Source organism: Sander vitreus, chromosome 3, assembly GCF_031162955.1.
Source record: "Sander vitreus isolate 19-12246 chromosome 3, sanVit1, whole genome shotgun sequence".
In the NCBI taxonomy this organism is placed as follows: domain Eukaryota; kingdom Metazoa; phylum Chordata; class Actinopteri; order Perciformes; family Percidae; genus Sander; species Sander vitreus.
Genome location: NC_135857.1, coordinates 18846933 through 18867942, shown reverse-complemented (window position 1 = coordinate 18867942; position 21010 = coordinate 18846933). Strand labels below are relative to the sequence as shown.

Here is a 21010-nt window from a genome sequence, read left to right as displayed (position 1 = left end):
ATTGTGTCACTTCAAGATACTTACAAATAGCCTACATTTTATTTCTATTGTTGCTGATATTCAACTAGAAATATCATTAAAGCTATAATTATCTGAAATAAAAAAGTCAATGAACATGTTTTTTGTCAATCACTCACAGATTACCATGGATGTGATTATTACCATTAGGTTACCCAAGCAACACCTACTTTTTTTTTTCAGAATTTTCGACTACCCGCCATCAGAGTGATAGAGAAAGACTATTATTTTATTATTATTATTATTATTATTATTATTATTATTATTATTATTATTATTATTATTACTACTATCTCTATGGCTCTGCCCGCCATGCATGCTCCCTGTGGCCCCATGGGTGGCGCGGCCCCCGCTTCACTTTTCTCGCGTCTACTGCGCATGTCCACTCCCCAGCTGTCGGGTCATATGACCAAGGAAAATGAAACCAAAAAGAGAAAACGAAAAAGGACAGACAAAGGACGGTCGATGGCAAGAGAAGTACTGGTGTGTGGTTCCTTGTTCGCTGAAATCTCTGTAGGACGGACTAGAAGTGGAATACTGTTAAAGTCACGATAAACTACGTATAGCGTGCTGAGAGCTCGTATATATGTCATTAAATGAATACTTATGAGCTGAAAAATTAGGTAGATCTGCTTTAACTGCCGATAACATTAGCTAGCCGGCTGTTACTGCTAACTAGCTATTCGCACATGTGCTGTTGGGCTTCAGTGACTTATCTTGACTATAGAAGCTGAAATGTGAATCTTTGTAAAAAGTTTCAGTTGCATAAAAAGCAGGCATATGACCGCCCGGGTAACAGTGTAGCTAGTTAAAGGGTCAAAGAGGGTCAAACTTTTCTGTTTTTCTCAGAAGACGCAGATCTGGCTGCGTATTAAGGTGTGTTTGTCAGTGTGTGTGTGTGTGTGTGTGTGTGCGTGCGTGTGTGTATGTGTAGAAGGTAAACTAACTGTGTCTGCTCTGAAGATGAGGCTGAGCGGTGTGCTCGTGTGTCTGTTGCTGCTTTGGGTTGACGGGTCGTGGGGTGACACACCGGCCAACTGCACATATGAGGAGCTACTGGGGACATGGGTGTTTCAGGTGTCCAAAGGAGGACACGACAATACCATTAACTGCTCCACTGAAGGTAAAACCCCCACCACACTATAAACTGCTCACATTATGGGACTGGTCAGAAGTGATAGAAGGAGATAACGTTACTCTTGAGTAGCTAGTTCCGCAATTTGGAAATCACGTGACATGTTAGGGCCCGTTGAATTTAGGTTTTCAGTACAGACGTTAACTAAAGCAGGTGATTCCGTGATCCCTTCCTCTTTGAGTAACGTTAGTCTGGTTTGAATAACATAATACACATATTATCCTTACAAAAACAAATGTCAGTGAGTGACCAGCAAGTATGAAGTATTATAATACCTGACCTAACTCATTATAAAATGCTTTAATGTGATTATTGTTATAAAACTTTATTAATATTTATGGCTGCTTTTAATTTAACTGATTATACGGTGGTATAAGTAGATTATAACACGTGTCTAAGTATGTTTCTAATGCATTATAGACATGGGCATCATAGAAAGTTATTAATTCTCTTGTTGCTGACATTGTGTGTTATGTCCTGCTGCTCATGGTGTCTTTTCTGTGTGTGCATTTTAATTGTGACTTGCCAACGGGCTGGGACATAATGTTAATGTAAATGAATAGCCTATGAATAATATCTGTACATGCCCCTTACAAATAAAATGGATATAAATAATGTCAACCCTTTATTTCATGTATGAACAAAAATTTTTATCAATTTTGGTAGCCAAATATGTTTGAGCATACAAGGAGGAATTGGACTTTCAGTAGCTCTCACTACTCCCGCATAAAGCCAGCCAAGAACGTTATATTAACATTATATCAGATTGCAATAGAATCATGCTCAATATTGTAGGAACACTGGGTTAATATTTGTTGTTGAGGACTAATGATTGGAAATTAATCTAAAAGTTGAATCATATCCTGCAGTTAAACTCTTGTAGCCTACATTGAATGTTGTGATGTTCCTCCTCAGCTACAGGCCAGAGCACAGTGACGGTGACCCTGGAGAAACTGTCTGTAGCCACAGATGAGCTGGGGCACATCGGCTTCTTTACTCTCATCTACAACCAGGGCTTTGAAGTGGTCATTAATGGGTACAAATGGTTTGCCTTCTTCAAGGTAAAATATGCATATTATGCACAATTCATTTATTTGAGTAATAATTTCAGTATCTTGTCATTGTAATTCTGCAAAAAACACTAATTTCCTGGGTCAAGTTTTCACTGTGATCTATTGAAAATGCTTGCATGAAGCTAGTTATTATCCCATTGTTAACATAATAACTCAGCTTGTTTTATGCACTGTTCACTTTATGTTGTCAAAGTTCATCTCATCATTCAGCACTCCCTGACATTACATGTTTAGTTTCACTATCACTCAATTTCCTCTCCCCTCGTCTGATATGATGGTATTTAAAAAATATGCGTACCTACAGTACCCCTAGGGCAGGCTGAAATTAGTTGGAAATATGCACATTTAAAAGTGGCTATATTGAAGGTTAATGTTTTAGTCATGTGATATTTCTAGTCACTCACATGACACTGAGTTTAGGGAAATGTCATAGCCTGTCTGTCTTCAAAACCAGGTTATGATTTATTCATGTCTAGTTCAACTTCCCCATTTTCTAGACTTGATTTAGTTTAATGTAGCGATGTGAGAAGATTGGGGAGATTTTGTTGTTTTAATGTAATTCCTTTTGAATAATGTACTGAAAATAGCTTACCTTATATGGTTTAATGTGATCTTAATTCAGTTGCTTTTTTAAATCCTGAGGGTTTGCCCTAATCTGATTGTCTGACTACACTTCCAGTACACTGAAGATGGCCCTAAGGTGACCAGCTACTGTGACCAGACCCTGCCAGGGTGGGTCCATGATGTTCTGGGACACAACTGGGCCTGTTTTGTGGGGAAGAGAGTGAACTCAGTACCACCCAAAATAGATTACAAACCAGTTTTCAGCAGCAGGTATGTACATTATGATAGCTTGTTACATCCCACAAAATGCAAAGTAGAGAAACGCTAGCTAACAAGTTAGACATCAGTGGTACATGGGAAAATCTGTTTGCACACAGACTCTCAGCAAAGGCTGTGTTGATGGTCCTTGCTTTCAGTGTACTGTGCAGTTCCACATCTTGGCTTTAATCTACACTTTAATTTCTTCCCTTGTTCCTCCCCTGATGTGAACTGAGTTAGCCTCACTCACCTTCCGTAAGCCTTGCAAATGGGCCTGGAATCTGAATTCACACCTGATAAATCTAATGTTGACGCACACATTCATCGTTGCTGAGGAGGCAGTACAGAAATGAATTACTTGATTAAGAAATGTACGATGACTACGTTTCTGGCAACATAAAGCTGCTTCCTGGTCTCTTTGGTTCCAGTTAAATTTAAACAAGGTTATTGTGAAGTTACAGGTTTTCAGAAGTTTCAAGTTTATTGTAATTTGAAACCATAAAAATATATCTGAACAAAATATTGTTTCTCTTGGAACCAGAGTGATTAATTTGAGTGATTTTAAGTGATTTAATCACGTGTATGATCCACTGTGTTGTCTGGGGTCCCCACCAAAACTGCTAATTTATCATATTGTATATATTATATTATTTAAATTATTAAATTATATATTATATAAACACAAATACATCATAAAAATATAAAAGGTTTGTATATTCACAGTCAAAATGTCTGTTTTTTGGGTTCATCTTTGCCCCAGCTTGCTCTTCAGCATTGATTCTATTCTAAGTACAGTGGGGCAAAAAAGTATTTAGTCAGCCACCAATTGTGCAAGTTCTCCCACTTAAAAAGATGAGAGGCCTGTAATTTTCATCATAGATACACTTCAACTATGAGAGACATAATGAGAAAAAAAAATCCAGAAAAATCACATTGTAGGATTTTTAATGAATTTATTTGCAAATTATGGTGGAAAATAAGTATTTGGTCAATAACAAAAGTTCATCTCAATACTTTGTTATATACCCTTTGTTGGCAATGACAGAGGTCAAACGTTTTCTGTAAATCTTCACAAGGTTTTCACAAACTGTGATCTGTGATCACACAAATTACAGGCCTCTCTCATCTTTTTAAGTGGGAGAACTTGCACAATTGGTGGCTGACTAAATACTTTTTTGCTCCACTGTATTTGCATATTGAGGTGTATCCACATTATCCCGTCTTTTTTTTTTAGGGTATACAATAGGGCTGCACGATATTTTGTTTCATCGTCTACATCGCGATGTGCGCATGCGCGATAGTCACATCGCAGGACGTTGCGATGTTGACGCTACAACTTTTTTGCTGCTTGATAAAAAAAGTTAACTTTCACCGTTCTCCTTTTCCATGATTGTTACCGGCCGACCCTTCCCACAGGTGGTCATGTGACGTAACGTTAGTCCGAAGGGTGGGTGGGTTGTTATGGGAAGTGAGGCTCTCCCGTGTGTAGAAAAGTACCGTAAGCGGCAGCTGCCGCTGACAGTGATGCACATGCTTTTCCATGTAGTGAAGCTACAATAATCAGTGTTTTATGTTCGCTGCAAAGACAAACTAAATCACCTGATTAATGCAACGTAATCACGACATATCCCGGCCATTTTTCACCGCAGAAAGCTGCTACCAGCCAGGCTAAAGCTAACATAGTTAGCCTAAAGAAACAAGGCTTCTGTCCCAACTAACGTTATGGTTCAGAGCTGCGACGTTGGAAATGTAACACTAATCTACAGCAGTCTGTTTCTGCGTAACTTACACTGATTTAAGTGCTCTTGGATACACAGTTTGTTGCAAGAGTGTGACATGCAGGCTCTGCATGCACAGCAGACCAACAATCATGATCAATTTTAATCAATTTATAAAACAACCAAAGCAGGTCCCGCTAGTCAACCACAACCTGAAATTTAGAGGAAGCAACATGCATGCATTATTAATATCATTAATTTTAGCCTGGATTTATATTATATGAATCCAGTGGTGTCATGTCAGTCAACCAGTGTATTTCTAACTAATTTCCCTCTCCAAAATCACTTCAGAAGAGTAATCACAGCGCTTACTTGCTTTGGTTTTTGTTCAACAAAGACTGGTTAACATAAGACAAAAACATTTTTATTTTCTTTGTAGATGCACTCCCCTACAAAATCACCCCAGTAGAGAATGATTTAGTATTTCTAAATAGGGCTATTTATATCCTCATATCACAATATATATCGCAGGGAAAAGAAATATCGCAATGTAAGTTTTTTCCAATATCGTGCAGGCCTAGTATGCAAGAGTGTCTTAATGTTTACAGTATGTTTGTCCCTCCACTGATAAAGATGATCAGTGGAATTTGAGGTCTGTCTGTGAAGGCAAAGCTTTGGAAGTTAACCGTACTTGTTTCTTTCTACATGAAAGTCCATACAAACATTTAGTGCATTTTTTTTGCTCAACTTTCTACTGGGGAAAAAGAGCCCTTTTCCACACAACTTTTAAGCCATTTGGGGATGCATGTCGAGAGTGCTATTACTGATGCTTGGTCAGTGTGTATGAAAGCCCCTAACTCAGGAAACCGCACCTTCACTATATCATGCCGTATTTTCCCCACATACAGGAAGCTCACACTTGCAACTGAAACATTTAAACTGTGTATTATTAATCTGTAGATAACACATTCTTTCAGCACGAAATGTGAATATTTGCACCCATTTACACTTGTTGTCTCTTGGCTGGACTTTTATTAACTGGAGTAGGATCTTTTCTGCACACGATTCTGTAGTGGATGGTGTTGTCTCTGTAGGTCTGCCTTGTCTTAGTCTGGATGGACATTTGTGTTGGGAGTTGTAATACCCTCATGAACTGTTAGGTGCAGTTTCTTATTGGAATAGTCTTCAGCACTCAAGGCAACAATTTAGCTTTCAAAGCTGTATTTGACATCTGTATCAAAACCTGGAAATATATATATGCATATAATACCTTTATTATCCAAGTTAAACCTACGAGTTTCTTTGCATTGCTACAGTATAATTTTATTACTGTCAGGTGTGGTTATTTTGTCGAAGCTGTACACGTTAACCAACTAACATTGGTGACATACTATGATTCAACTGAACAACAATTGCTTCCAATGTCTTTGTTCTTCTGTTTGTGTGGCAGACGAGCCCCTTTAAAAAAACAATCACAACCACACGTTTCCTTATTCACCCTCTAGGCTGCTCCAGAAGCCCTACAAACACAACCTGGACTTCATTGATTCCATTAACTCTGTTCAGAAATCGTGGAAGGCTGCGCCCTACCCAGAGCATGAGATGTACACTCTGAAGGAGCTGCACTACCGAGCAGGGGGGCCCGCCTCCCGTATCCCTGTGTGAGTATTTACTTGCACTTCCCATACTATACTACAATGTCTGACAGGTGTCGTGGAGGAAAAAAAACACATGCACTCAAATTAGTAATATGGGTTCCTAAATTAATAACTAGTATGCTCAAAATTACTATTATTACTACTACGTTTTTTTTCTCCATGAATCCTGCCGGGCTTTGTCCTATTCATTTGGTTAGGAGGTGTATGAAACTGCTTTTATACACAGTACCAGTACTCCATCACACACAACACCTAAACAGATGACTCCTAATGGCAAGATGGTTGCTTCTCTTCCCCATAAGGATTTTATTGTTTTTCAATACTACATGGTATAACATGGCCTCTTGTTTTACTTTCATTGGAATGCGTGTGACAGGCTCCAAATTCAGTTAGCTATCTTTTGCACTACCTAGCAGTCCGTGCAAAATAAACACGTACTTTACCAACAATAGAAGTAAAAACAACACAACTAGCATCTGCTTGAACTGAACTCATCGGTTAAAACCTTCAATTATTACTTTGGCTAAAGGATTTGTCCTTACTTAAGGTGGAGCTACATGCATTTCATTTCTTTCTTTTAGGCATTTTCAGCCTTTATTTTTGACAGGACAGATGAAGACATGAAAGGGGGGAGAGAGAGGGGGAATGACATGCAGCAAAGGGCCGCAAGTCGGAGTCAAACCCCGGGCCCGCTGCGTCGAGGAGTAAACCTCGATATATGGGCGCTCGCTCTACCAACTGAGCTATCTGGGCACCCCATGCATTTCATTTCTATAGTAATAGGTTTTTCTGTAAAACAGTTTGTCAATGCAAAATATCTAACACAAAATTCCCTTGTGATTCACATGTGATTCTTTATTTTTACGCTAGGCGTGTTCGTTCTATGCCTGTGAAAGCTGATTTAGCCAAGATGGCGGCAGCTCTACCTGAGCACTGGGACTGGAGGAACGTTGACGGTGTTAACTTCGTCAGCCCTGTGCGAAACCAAGGTGAAATTCAATTGCTGTCCTGCAGAAACCTTGAAGCTCAGTATTTTTTACTGTTGTGTGCCGACATGCAAAGGTAGTTCATTCAAGACATATACCAAAGAGAAGATGGAGAGATAACTGTACTATACTGTATCTGTGTGCACATATTAGAAATGTAAGCAATATCAATCGGAAGACTTGCAGTAGGCAGACAAAGCTGTACTTTTACACTTGAGCAGCTGTCGGTAAGGGCAGACACTGAACAGCAGCCTGTCACCTACTTGACTTTCCTCTTGGCACACCTGGGTCTGCTTTCTGCTCTTCTCTTGTGTTTCTGCACAGCTTAGTGTGAGGGTGGAGGGATTATTCGTGGTGAGTAGTTTGAGTGACTGAGAGGGCCTCTGTAGGACTGGGTTTAAGGATCTGGAGAGGGCTGGAGAGTTTCAATAGAAGCCCTCTAAGCCACTTTGCAGTGCTGCTGAGCTTATTTTTGCTTCAGTGTTTCGAGTCAGGTGGATTTGGTAGGTTATATTTCAGTTCACAAAAATTGGTATGATTGAGTATGAATTGGTCTGCTTGCTTCTTAACATCACATGCAATCCAACAGTGACTTTTAAGGGAAGATGCAGGTGTAACTGGCATTGTAGCAGATTAAAGCTTCATCAGAAGTCCTGTGAGAGAGCTTTAATGTTTGTGTCCTGTGGGTCCAACATGACAAACATTTCATCTCTCATCTCAGAAACATATAAAATATTAGGACAGCAACGTTTTCCCACTTGCACCGACCTTTAATTTAAATAGTTGTACACCTTATTAGTCTTAAGAAACTTAGACCTAAATGAAAACTGTTCTCACTGTCCCTCTGACTTGAATCATTACTACAATTAAAGCACCCTGCAAATCCCAACAGCCTCTATTTTCTGACCTAAGTTGTTTCTGCAGAGCATTTTATTAAGCCTGAACCTGGTGTTCGTTTATTTCAGGGGTGTTGTAGCAGATTGCATGTGCAGGTGTACCTACAGTATCTTTGGACAGTTTTGGTTGACAATGTCAAATGTTGACATTATTGCCGTTGCAGCAATATATTTCATTATATTGAAAGGTGCTTCCAATGTTTTGTCTACTTTATTTACATAGATTAGGACAAAATTACTAGAAGTACCTCTTAATATAATGCTATCTAGTACAACACCAGTTGACTTGTACAATCAAGAAAAACTGAACATCACAAGCTTTACAAAGTCATGATTTATTGCAGTGCTGTTGTATTGCATAGCAGTGTGAATGTAAATCTTTGACGTTCCATTTCAGCATCATGCGGAAGCTGCTACTCTTTTGCCTCCATGGGAATGCTGGAAGCTCGTGTTCGAATCCTCACCAACAACACTGAGACTCCCATCCTCAGCCCGCAACAAGTGGTCTCCTGTTCTGAATATTCTCAAGGTAAAATAACTCTCCATCTAAAATCTTGTTTCATTTTCCATTAAAATAGTAAAGTACTGCAAATATGAATCGAGCAGCAGTTAGAATGTTCTTAGTTGAATAGTCATATTGCGATACATGATAATGATGAAAAAGTGTAGTACTGCTGTATGTAGAAAACCCTGGGACACCGTCCTTTATCAAAACAAGTAACACTTGAGTGGTTTTTTTATAAAGTATATTGAGTTACTATAACTGCAATGATTAGTGAATATCCACTAATTATTTTTGAAGAGTCTTGGAAAAAGACTTGTGGTCCCATCTTGGACCACAAGAGGGATTTCACCAAGTTAAAAAGTCGAGTAAACCTCTTAAAATATTTCTTGATAATGACCTATTGAACAAACCAGATTTAACCTTCATCTCTCCTCTTTAAGGTTGCGATGGTGGGTTCCCATACCTGATTGGGAAGTATGTGCAGGATTTCGGCGTTGTGGATGAGTCATGCTTTCCATATATTGCAAAGGACTCTCCGTGTGGCGTTCCTCAAAACTGTGGCCGCATTTACACCGCAGAATACAACTACGTTGGTGGATTTTATGGGGGCTGCAGTGAGATGGCAATGATGTTGGAACTGGTCAAGAATGGACCCATGGGGGTCGCCTTTGAGGTAAACCAGATGCTCACAGTTTCCTAACTGCTATTCCAATGCATACAGTATGTGTTCACTAAACAATTGGGGGTTTTGATCTGTCAATGCAGTTAAGTTGAGCTTAACCTGTGTTGTCAGAAATTGCTTATTTTAGCCCAAATTCAGCCACTGTGTCTTGCAGACGTCCAGTTAAACTAGAAGCCACTTTATCCAATTTCAAAATAAATCCTCTTCACAAGTTGAGATTTTAGGGAAGATTTCTACTGCTTGAGATCTTGTTTTCTAAAAGCATCTTAAAGCTTTAGTGCACAACTTATTGATATTAATGAACATCTGTTACAAGCAAGCCATTGCCAAATTGCTACAAAGCTAATTAAGACTATCGGCTCCACACAACTCTCTCTGTATTTCTCAGTAGGGCTATGTTCAGAAGATTGTGGCGTCCGGCGACTTTCGCGCGCAGAAATTCGAGTGAAGATAATTACCTCTTCTGAAGAGTCCATCATGTTTTTTTAATTCTCCGTGTCCTCCTTGGCTACTAGCAAATGTGTGGAGGAGGGGTGGGGGTGGTGCGCCGATCACAGAAGGCTTGTATCATGTGTACGCGCCGACAGTGTTGTTGTCATTACTTAGAATTCCTCATGGGTGGAACTACGCACTATAGCTTTAAGGATAAATCTAAGACTCAATCATTATTCAGGCTATAACAGACCTATATAAAGCTTTCACATGTTCACATAGTGTTTTTGAATTAACACTAAAGAAGACATTTTCATATTCATGTCTTCTACTGTTTCTACGGTTAGTGAATTTCAACCACTTGTGGGCTTAATGGTCAAAGTTTTATTTCAAAAGTGTATTCATTTTTCCGATGTTAATGGACATGGTCTTTGCATCAAGGAAGGTGGCCCATTTCTGCTATAAAACACTGAGGGAAACCCTGCAAGATATCATCCGGCTGCTTCTCTTTTGTATTGCAAAACCTTCATACTTTGCTTTTTTGTGCATATTGCAAATGGAGCAGTTTTGTCACTCTAATCTAATTTAATTCACCATATATAGTATTATGCCACCAACTCTTAACATAAGCTATTTGCTAATTATCTGGAAGTACAGGATTGACCTTTCCTGTTAACCTCAAACCACAAAATGCTACCAGACAGAGAAAGTGTTTCCCGTTAATTGACTCATTTATTTGTTCGTAAATGTAACCTTTTTTTCTGAATGAAGTGTATTTGGTAATTTCTCCTTTACAACACAGCACAGCCTCCTGATTCATAGGTATAGCTTGGATTTGGTACAAAGTGTAAAATGTAAAGTAAATCATCTCTCTCCTTCCCAAGGTCTACCCTGACTTCATGCACTATAAGGAAGGCATCTACCACCACACAGGCCTTGCAGACCCCTTCAATCCCTTCGAGCTGACCAACCATGCCGTGCTGTTGGTCGGGTATGGCCGCTGCCACATGACCGGACAGAAGTACTGGATTGTCAAGAACAGCTGGAGCACCAGCTGGGGCGAGGATGGCTACTTCCGAATTCGCCGGGGCAGTGACGAGTGTGCCATTGAGAGCATTGCAGTTGCAGCTAACCCCATTCCCAAACTGTAGAAGCTGTAAACTCAGGATGAAAGGAATGAGTGGTTTTAACAGCCGGGCACTGTTGTTGTAGTAAATGTAGGCAACTATAATCTTACATTAGTGAAAAGCATAAATACTTTGGTTTTATGGTTTGTTTCTAAAAGTATTGACACTTACCACTTCAGCAGATTTTTAATTTGAGGGAAACAGTTACTCTGCTCTTATGATGCCATGAATTTAGCATGTTAGCCTACCACGTTGTTTTAAAAAAATGTTTCCTGATTAAAACAATCACTGATTAGCTGCGTATAAACTATTTTAATTCAAGCTGTAACTGCCGACATAACTTGGACTCAAAATGCATCAGTACACACATGAGGAGGAGTCAGTGTTTGTTTGATTCTTTGTCTCAGGGAAGCAACAGTGGATAATTGTAATATCTTCTGTACTTGCATCAAATTGAAACCATGACTGCCATGTTTCTCTGTGGGGCAATTTGTCTGTGTTCCCTGTAGATCATTTTAAAGGGAATTCTTAATCAATCGATAAAGGGATGTTACTGATCGTTGTGCCTTTTATTCTGATTTGTACTGTTTTTCTTAAATTGGACAGATTAAAAGCATTTTTAAATGTCTGTTTTCTTTGTGTGTGTGTGTGTGTGTGTGTGTGTGTGTGTGTGTGTTAGAAGATGAAACACAATTTGAATTAAATCTTACTGGAATATTTTTCTTTTTTTTAATCTTTGGGGCGGATCAACAGTTTTATCTAAAGCAAAGACTCAGATAAACAAAAATGCATGACAAGGTTCCAGCAAACAGGAGGGCGAAACAATAACTTACTGTATAAGGGGGTGAAGGAATGATGAAACAAAACGGTTGATATACTGGCTCTCATACAAGCTCCTTATGTGGGTAAATCTTAGTTTAATTTTATGGCTTACAGTGATGAAAGTAACTAAGTACATGCACTTGAGTACTGTAGTTAAGCAATTGTACTGAAGTATTTACATTTCATGCTAATGTTTTACTTAAGCACGTGATCTAAATCATTCTTCCACTGCTGACTTAATATTAGTTTATTCTCTCCGCTTGGATGTTTAAATGCGTGGTGGCACTCCCAGGCAGCTCGCCTGCGTGAGTCACAAGGTCCAGACGACTGTACTCTACTTCCCTCTGTGGGCCAGTGTACCTCCCCTTTCTCTCATTCCCAACTCTCTACAGTTCTCTCCGCGCTGTCCTGTGGTCTGCTTTCCCCTTTCATCCCCCGGTCCTCTCCATTACGGTGGATTCATGCTCAGCTCTCGCCCTCCTCGGTCGCCATGCAGAACAACCACAATAAGGAGCATCTCTATAAGATTCTTGTGATAGGGGACCTCGGGGTCGGCAAGACCAGCATCATCAAGCGGTATGTCCATCACAACTTCAGCCCCAACTACCGAGCCACCATTGGGGTGGACTTCGCACTCAAAGTCCTCAACTGGGACCAGGAAACGGTGCGCCTACAGCTGTGGGACATTGCAGGTACACACAGTCCAGCTTTTACGCACGGCTCACATGAATTAAAGCAGATTTACAGGAGGGGAAACAAATATGGGGTGTTATGGAAATTTTGATAAGTTTGATATTCCCATTTCCTTTTATTTAATTTAATTTCCTTTGACTCAAACTTTTCACATGTTCTGAAGTGAGCCACCGCCAATAAGGATAACTGCTTAGTATCTTTGAAACAATTAGAATGTATGGATTTCTAAAGATGTAGCCAATATGATAGGACACACTGGTCAAAAATAGACGGATATTAGTTTATTGGTTAATATTCTTTAGATAATAGTTTTTGTCTGTTGGCAACATACTTTGGTAGACAAATAAATGCACCTGGTCTATTAAAACTGTCTCATAAGTAGAATTAGCTGTAGGCTTCATTTGGAAATTCATTAACGGTAGTGCCAAGCTATTTTTAGCCCTGGAGGAAATTATGCTTATTATATCATTTTTTCTTTTTCAAACGTCACATGATTGAATCAATCTGCTTCACAATCACAGTGTGGTCGTTATAAAAACCTACTTTTTTTCCATTTTAGGTTAGATACAAAACTTTCCAAATAATAAATTAAAGGTTGGCTGCTCAAACGGAAAATATAGTTGTTTCAAGTCAAATGTGGAGAACTGTGTATTTTTGATATACAGATAGTTTAGGTCAGTGATTAATGAGCATGAGAGCACTTCATCACATTTGTTATTAAACCATTTTGGTAGCAGGTTGATATTAAGGGTTAAAATTCCTCACTTGTACCAGCTGACCTGTTGGCATTACTCATTTCAAATCACTTGGCAATGCATATCTGCAATTACATGTTTCTCTTTATTTACAATCACAAGGAACACACACTCAATTCAGAGAAGTCATGAAACAGAGAAACTTTCACTGAAACCAAAATCACATATTGGACATATTACATACTGTATATTCTGTTGATATTAAATCAACAAAATATTTGTGACCTTTCATAAACCAAATGTCGTTAAAGCTGCTTCATTATGTGGGGCAGAATAGTGGTGGCATAAGTTGTCTTTATGATTTTTTAAAGGCTAAGAATGAATTCATTCATTCATACATAGATGCATTTATTCAATATATAACAGTAATTCTGTCTTGCCACCACTGGCCACTCACCTCTTCTCTGCGATATGCTGAACTGCGTGACATTCCTCTGATACTCTGTAGTTCATTTTGTACTATGTTGTGTGCATTTATTGGGGTTCATATGACTCGTCCACTTACACCTGGAGAGCGGAGAAGTCTATTGGATAATAAAATAGAGAATATCTTCTGTAAAAAAGGAGAAATTAGTATTTGAACATAATTTATTTGACATAATACAGTATTTAAATGATATTGTACAGAGTAATAATAAAGGCTTTTGAGTGGGATGCTGTTGGGTAAGATAACAAACCTAAAGGCTACAGCAGTCTCATCTCACATGAGTGTCGGCTGAGGTTTAGAAGAATCCTCTGACCTGCTGCTCTCTCCCCTCCTGTGCGCCCTTTCCAGAAAGCGCAAGCAGTCATGTGTCTTAAACTCATGTGAGGGAGATTTGAGGCCCAGGCTCTTGTATACAGAAAGCTTTTATTGTGAACTATAGATGAGTGTCTCCTTCAGAGAAACTGCTATATGTCTGTACTGTATGTGCTCTAAAGTTATAAGCCTTGAGGTGGGAAAGCCTGCATTGTTAATCTTAGTTCTGCATAGCCTGGCCATTATGGGTTCTCCATTTAGTTTGGATCATAGAAGGGACAGTTCAAGATTATGTCAAATAAACACACTGGTTTTAAAAAATAATTAATTTGCATCTGGCATTTTACTTTAGCCAGCACTGCTGTGGGTTTGTTTGGGGGTTTGATGATAGAAGTTTTCTCATGCCACAGATGTAATAAATCACTTGCTGTTTCTGTGCATTTCCCAAGACAAATTATAACTTCAACCGTTCTATTTTGACTGACATTTCTTTCATGGCCAGGGCTGACAGGGTGACGTGGCTAGCTGCACGGGCATATACCATAAAGATGTGAGTGAGGCTGGTTTAGGGCTTATTAGAGGGGCTTTCCTACTGTTCAGCCTTTGGAAATCACACAGATATACATGTTGAGCTGTGAAGGTCTGTGGCACAAGTAGAACTCCAGATGTGTGCTTCTGCTCTACTTCATCTCCCCTGAATTACATCATGTAATCCCTGTAAATGAAGCCATTGACACTCCTTACCTGACTACCTACTTTTTAAATCAGCTTCTTACTAAAAGCACCGGGGTCCGACATGAACACACAACTGTTACTCATAACAAGGTTGTCTGAACTTTAACATAAATGTTTGCCTATTTAGTCATTCATATTTAATGTTATAGAGAAATACTTAAGTTTGAAACCATTTTTTTTTGTATTTTTATTTGGTCATTGCCCAGAAAACATGTTTGAATTGGCTTACACAGAAAGCTGGAAACTTCATTTTTCACTTGGTATACGATAATACTATACTATGATATGTATTAATATAACACAATGTTCTGCCCTTCTGATATGTCCTTGATTGAGACCTCATCCCAGCTGTTGTGCAGCTCACCCGGTGCTCTGATCCACCTGTGCAGGATGGCAGGTGAAAAGCAAATGCTCCAATGCAAACTGTTTGTAGGAGGATCAGTTGAGGTTTTGCCCGCAAACTGAACTGTTAGGCTGGTGCTGATGGTGCTCTGGCAGACATTATGGATGGGAAAAAATAGTGTGGATACAACATTCCTACGGAGCTTATCAAATTAATTTTACCCTCAATTTTTACAGTTCACACCCACCCACACACACACACACACACACACACACACACACACACACACACACACACACACACACACACAGTAAGTAACAGTAAAACATGCATATCAGTGTATGTGTGTGTGTGTGTGTGTGTGTGTGTGTGTGTGTGTGTGTGTGTGTGTGTGTTTGAGAGAGTGGGCGAGGTATGTTGGGAATACTTGCATGCACCACATGTATATATGAGACAGAAGTGTGATAAAATCCTCTGTGTGGGTTTGCTGCTGAGGTGGTACAGCATCGCTTTTTCGGTGCCAGCATGTAGCTGATCTCCCTATAAATGGGTACAAAATAAAAAGATGAATTTCTTATGTGTATCTGCATCCTTGTCCATCTGTGTCTTCTAGGTCAGGAGAGGTTTGGCAACATGACCCGTGTGTACTACCGCGAGGCCATGGGTGCCTTCATTGTGTTTGACGTCACAAGGCCCGCCTCCTTTGAGGCCGTCACCAAATGGAAGGAGGACTTGGATTCCAAACTGTCACTTGCCAATGGGAAACATGTAGCCACTGTGCTTTTGGCTAATAAATGTGACCAGGGCCGGGACGTACTGACCAATAATGGAATAAAGATGGAGCAGTTCTGCCAGGACAACGGCTTTGTGGGATGGTACGAGACATCTGCTAAGGTGAGAAAGATTACACACACACACACACACACACACACACACACACACACACACACACACACACACACACACACACACACATAAATACAAATCAGTGACATAGCTAGCAATGTGGTGCTGTGGATATAAAAAGTAGCATTTCAACAGGAACTCTGAGGTTCAAGCAGGCGTGTCCTTCCTGTTCAAATGTCCTTGAGAAGCATCTGACTCCCTACCAGCTCGACTGTATCAGACCCAGCACCTGATTACCCGATGGAGACGCCACTACAGAGGCACAGAAATCCTTTAAAAGTGCTGAGTTTAACAGACTCTCTACTGTCTACTCAGTATTTGCTTCAGTCAATGAGCAGAGCTGAGTCTCACAGCAGACATTCCCACTTTGTTATATTAGGTCAGCTGCACTTGCATCAGCTTCTCTGTCATCCAGACTGGATGTGCAGGAATGTATCAGTCCACTATTTTCTACTGACCGACACAGATTAAAGGAATAGTTTGACATTTTTTGGAAATAGGCTCATTCGCTTCCTCGTTGAGAGTTAGATGAGAAGATTGATACCACTCTCATGTCTCTTTTTTTAAAATATGAAGCATGAGCCAGGATATGGTTAGCTTAGCTTAGCATAAAGACTGGAAACATGGAGAAACAGCTAACCTTTATGGCTTTATCTAAAGGTAAAAACACTATAATTATCTGTTTTTGTTGTGTAACGTCTGTTAAATACCAATAAACAGAACTTTATAAAAAAAAAAAAAAAATGTATGCATAAAAATAAATGCATGTTGCCAGTTTAAGTCTTAACCACATGTAACCTATACAGTCTGAATTGGACACAGTATTTAATTGAGCAACAAAGTACACAGATAAACACAACGAATGATAAAATATGAAAGACAAATATGAAACATTTAAACTTGAGTAAACTAGAATACACTATAATTCAAGACTTATTGAGGCAGACAGAAATGAAAGAATGTGGTGAGTAAATCCTGACTGAGAGATGAGCGCAGGATTCACCCACCTACACACAACCCACTGAGACACCAACACAAGCCCTGATAGCAGCTAATGTGGATCAGGAATCTCACAGCTTGATGGTGAGAGAGGAAAATAAACTGGGACGTGCGCACACACACACACACACACACACACACACACACACACTACACACACACACACACACACACACACACTCACACACACACACACACACACACACACACACACACACACACACACACAGACAAACTGTTATCCATATACAGTAAAAATAATTGCCGTGAAACTTGCTCTCTATTTTTTTATTTGTTACTTTACACTATAGCTATTGGAGCTGCAAAACTGCAACAAACTGATAATAGCAAGTATTAAGTATTTAGTTAAGTTAGTATTAGAAAGAGTGCCCTCACCAAGGCAGCACATTCCTCTAAATGTTTAGTTATTTTATTAACAGAAAATGATTATTCATTTTACTATTCATTGTATTGACACTCAAATAAGTAAAACGTCCTTTAAAAATGTCATGGATCTACACCAGTAGTTCCCAACCTTTTTTCCTTGGCGCCCCCCCTACTTATTTGAGGATTTAAGCTGTCGAAATCTAGGAAGTAAACCAGTAAAGGAATTGAGAGGGTTTCCTTAAAAGCACCACCACCAGTAATGTGGCATTTTTGAAAAATTGTAGATGGTCACACAATGTGAGCTGGTATGTGAAAATGTTTACTGTTTGAGTCTGAAGCCCATACCGCTCTTTGTTTTGTGTTTGTTTAAAAAAAAACAAAAAAACAAGCTGCCAAGAGTCTATTTGTAACCGTAAATACAAATAGCAAAATATTAAGCCATATGCATCTTGATGTCTCAAGTGTCATTTGCACAAGAAAGTATACATTTTCCTTTTGTGCTGAATGAGTGTATAGAGTGTAATATATCTGACATACTCACTGCGAAATAACATGTCAGAAGAATTATTTCAAACGTTTATCTTAAACAATGCTGCACACGTTCTGCATGCACAAGAATGCACGGGAAGAGAGTGAAGCTGGCAGAGTGTAGAGAAGGTGTTTTGTTGTGTTTTATTTTGCTTTGGAAGAATCGTTTGTTCCAGATCTAACAGTAAGTATGATAGATCACGACTGTCTGTGACATGCTGCAAACGGCAGCATGTCACATTCTACTGAGCACACTGTAAGATCTTATGAATATTCAGTATTTCTACGGCTACTGCATCACATATTAAGAATTTCTGTGCATGTGTGTGTATCTTATCAATACTCGCTGCTGGCCCTCTCCTCATGTGAGCCATTTCTCTAGTTTACTCAGCCTTAAGCTCTGGTCCAAGTCGCTCTAAATCTTATGGGTGCTGTCTAATCTGTGGGTGCTGTCGACAATGGACATTTGGCATTTGTGTTTTATTTTGTTGGGTAGAATAGGTTTGTAAATCAATCTCACTGCTTCCTGTCTGTTTCCAATTAAGGTAAAATTCACTCAAAACAACCTTTCATAATGACATAATCAATAAACACAGAATAATTCACAAATGCCCTGGTGCAAAAATACTGTGTAAAGTTGAACATGATTCAACTTTACAATGTGAATAGAATAAAATAGAATGAGCACTTCAGGCATTTATTTCTGTCAGACAAAAATCATTTTGTTGTTAGCACTGTTTATTTAAAACATTACGTAACTGTATTTTGTTGACATAGCTTTTATTCTTTCCTGTTGACATCAAATTAAAGCTACTCAGCACAGAAAACACACTTTCACATTATTCAGTACCTAATGAATTATTTTTGATGAATTTTGTTTGATTTCATTAGATGCAGATCCTTGAAAAATTAATAACATTTTGAATAATTAATCATAACATTTAATTTGGGTTTGAATATGTATATTCCTATTATGTGAGAGTCTGTATAGTATTTTTATGACTCTAGCCTTTTTGCTATTGTGAGAGTCTAACCACTATTACAGAGACATTCATTTTATTATCTGCAAGAGCATGTAAGGCACCAATATTCAGTTTGAGAATAATTTCTAATATTGTACATGTAGACATAAAAAAATAGTTAGACATATCTAACTATTTTTGGTTAATTTCTGTATTTCTTACACTCCAATGCTATTATTCAAATCATCAATTCAGAGATTTCACACATTTGACTATACTTATATCACTCATCACATTGTGTTTGTGTGTAAAGGAGGGATGAGGTTCTATTGTTATTTGTCACTTCCTCAACATGCAGAGACCACTGGCAGCAGCTGGGAAGACATGTATGTAAAACTCCCTTTTCAATTTGTGTTCACATCATGGCTGCTGGCTGGTGTGTCATCCATCCACTCAGTTTAGTAACGGCCCATTTGGTTCACTCACCTGCTCTCACAGGTTTTTCTTGCTGCACTTGTTTTGTTCCCTTTCATCAAAATGCTCGCATTAATCAATTTCTCTTGCCTCCTCCTCTCTTCTCTTCTCCACCTTTCTATCTTTTCAATTTTTTTCCATCTATTTTTCCTTCTCTTTTCAGGAAAACATCAACATCGATGAAGCAGCTAACTGTTTGGTTAAACACATCATTGCCAGTGAGAATGACATGCTCCAATCAGAAGTCCCAGACACCATCACCCCCCAGTTAGAGAAGGACAAAGGTGGGACATGCTCCTCCTGCTTTAGATCCCAGTAATAGCCCCTGACAGTTGGATATTCTTTTGTATCTCATTACACGCAAAGTCAAGTTTGTCTGTGAGCAGGAGACAGAGGGAGAACAACTTTGGCTGTTTTTCTTTAGGAAGCATGTACAGGTGCCAACTCTTTTCATGTCTGGTAGCTGGGGTAGGGTGAGTGGATGACAGACAGGCAGCTGGCTCAAGAAATGGAGACAGAAAGAGAGATGGATGCAGCAGTGTGTGCTTGTCAAAGACAAGGTCACCCTCTGGGCGACTTCAAGCCTTGACACTGCCACTTCAGTTACCATGGAGACACAGTTAATGAACACATGAACAGAAAGATTGCAGCAAATCACAGTATTTCTGTATAAAGGTCCATGGAGGTGATCTCTATTTAATAACGACATCAGGTGTTTTTTTTTTTTCCTTCCTTCTCTTGCCCACTCTTTTTTTGGCCTCTGCTTGTTTCTTTCTCCTCATTCAATTTCTTTTTAGTTTTTCACATGCCATTCTGGGCTAATAAGCAGTATTAAAAGCACATTTATATATAGTTTTCCTCCAGATAACCAAAGCAATTCAATCTCAGTCGTGATAACACTACAGCTACATTATTAGATATATGGTTTATTTAAATCTGGTTTCATTTATTTTACTTTGTCATTGTCTTTTCTTGACTTCCGTCATGTACATCTGGCGACTCCAATAATGTATATCAGATTATATTGATGTAATTAAAGTGCCTTTTCTAATATAAATTATTTTATTCAATGCCTTCAATAGAAATATTCACTACATATTTTATTTTTAAGTGCACTTAAGGTATGTATGGCCTTACTTTTCATCACTGAGGTGGAATTCCACTCATTTCCATGGCAACATATTCAAAATACTATGACAATATTATATATATATATATATATATATATATATATATATATATATATATATATAACATGTACATATTATATACAGTATAATGAGACAGATTATAGAACCAAAGATGTATCCAGTTCTCAACATGTTCATATGAATAAACCATAGCTTTACTGATTTATGTCTGGATGTGATTTAATGCTATAATCTTCACACCCAGGTGTTTTCAATCACTCTGGCTCTTTAGACCAACAACAATGGTATAGGTGTAAATAGTCCTGCCCTCACAGGTGCAACAAATTAACAGGACAGGTCTAATCAGGCAGCAATGAAAACACCTGGGTAAGTGGACAACATTTCACTATGAGGGGCCGCATCAGTGTCACTCTTTTGCAGTATAAGCTAAACTGACATACCACAAAACATACTTTTCCTAACAT

The 21010-nt window shown here is 38.8% G+C and overlaps 2 protein-coding genes across 3 annotated transcripts; both read left to right on the top strand.

Annotated features, from left to right (window-relative positions):
• Nucleotides 1-468: 468 nt before the first annotated feature.
• Nucleotides 469-11680, top strand: ctsc (cathepsin C). 2 transcript variants are annotated; one of them, XM_078246353.1, is made up of 9 exons: nt 469-501; nt 982-1141; nt 2069-2214; nt 2906-3060; nt 6272-6427; nt 7295-7413; nt 8704-8835; nt 9252-9484; nt 10810-11680. In XM_078246353.1, exons 1-9 carry the CDS (start codon nt 484-486, stop codon nt 11074-11076), a joined length of 1386 nt encoding a protein of 461 aa, XP_078102479.1. In that variant the 5' UTR covers nt 469-483; the 3' UTR covers nt 11077-11680. The 2 variants fall into 2 exon arrangements, with proteins under 2 accessions (XP_078102479.1, XP_078102480.1); XM_078246354.1 differs by lacking the exon at nt 469-501 and adding an exon at nt 562-894.
• A 568-nt stretch (nt 11681-12248) lies between these two features.
• rab38a (RAB38a, member RAS oncogene family) lies at nt 12249-20587 on the top strand. The gene is made up of 3 exons (XM_078244012.1): nt 12249-12566; nt 15753-16033; nt 19559-20587. The coding sequence occupies exons 1-3, from the start codon at nt 12365-12367 to the stop codon at nt 19712-19714; spliced, it is 639 nt and encodes a 212-aa protein (XP_078100138.1). The 5' UTR covers nt 12249-12364; the 3' UTR covers nt 19715-20587.
• The last annotated feature ends 423 nt before the right edge of the window (nt 20588-21010 follow it).

What these genes read in the sequence shown, in the direction of transcription:
- ctsc (XM_078246353.1), top strand. An exon ending in AATGGTTTGCCTTCTTCAAG is followed by an intron (nt 2,215 to 2,905) that starts GTAAAATATGCA and finishes CTACACTTCCAG; the next exon opens with TACACTGAAGATGGCCCTAA. An exon ending in CTGTTCTGAATATTCTCAAG is followed by an intron (nt 8,836 to 9,251) that starts GTAAAATAACTC and finishes CTCCTCTTTAAG; the next exon opens with GTTGCGATGGTGGGTTCCCA.
- rab38a (XM_078244012.1), top strand. Translation starts at nt 12,365, where the DNA reads ATGCAGAACAACCACAATAAGGAGCATCTCTATAAGATTCTTGTGATA. An exon ending in ACAGCTGTGGGACATTGCAG is followed by an intron (nt 12,567 to 15,752) that starts GTACACACAGTC and finishes TGTGTCTTCTAG; the next exon opens with GTCAGGAGAGGTTTGGCAAC. An exon ending in GGTACGAGACATCTGCTAAG is followed by an intron (nt 16,034 to 19,558) that starts GTGAGAAAGATT and finishes TTCTCTTTTCAG; the next exon opens with GAAAACATCAACATCGATGA.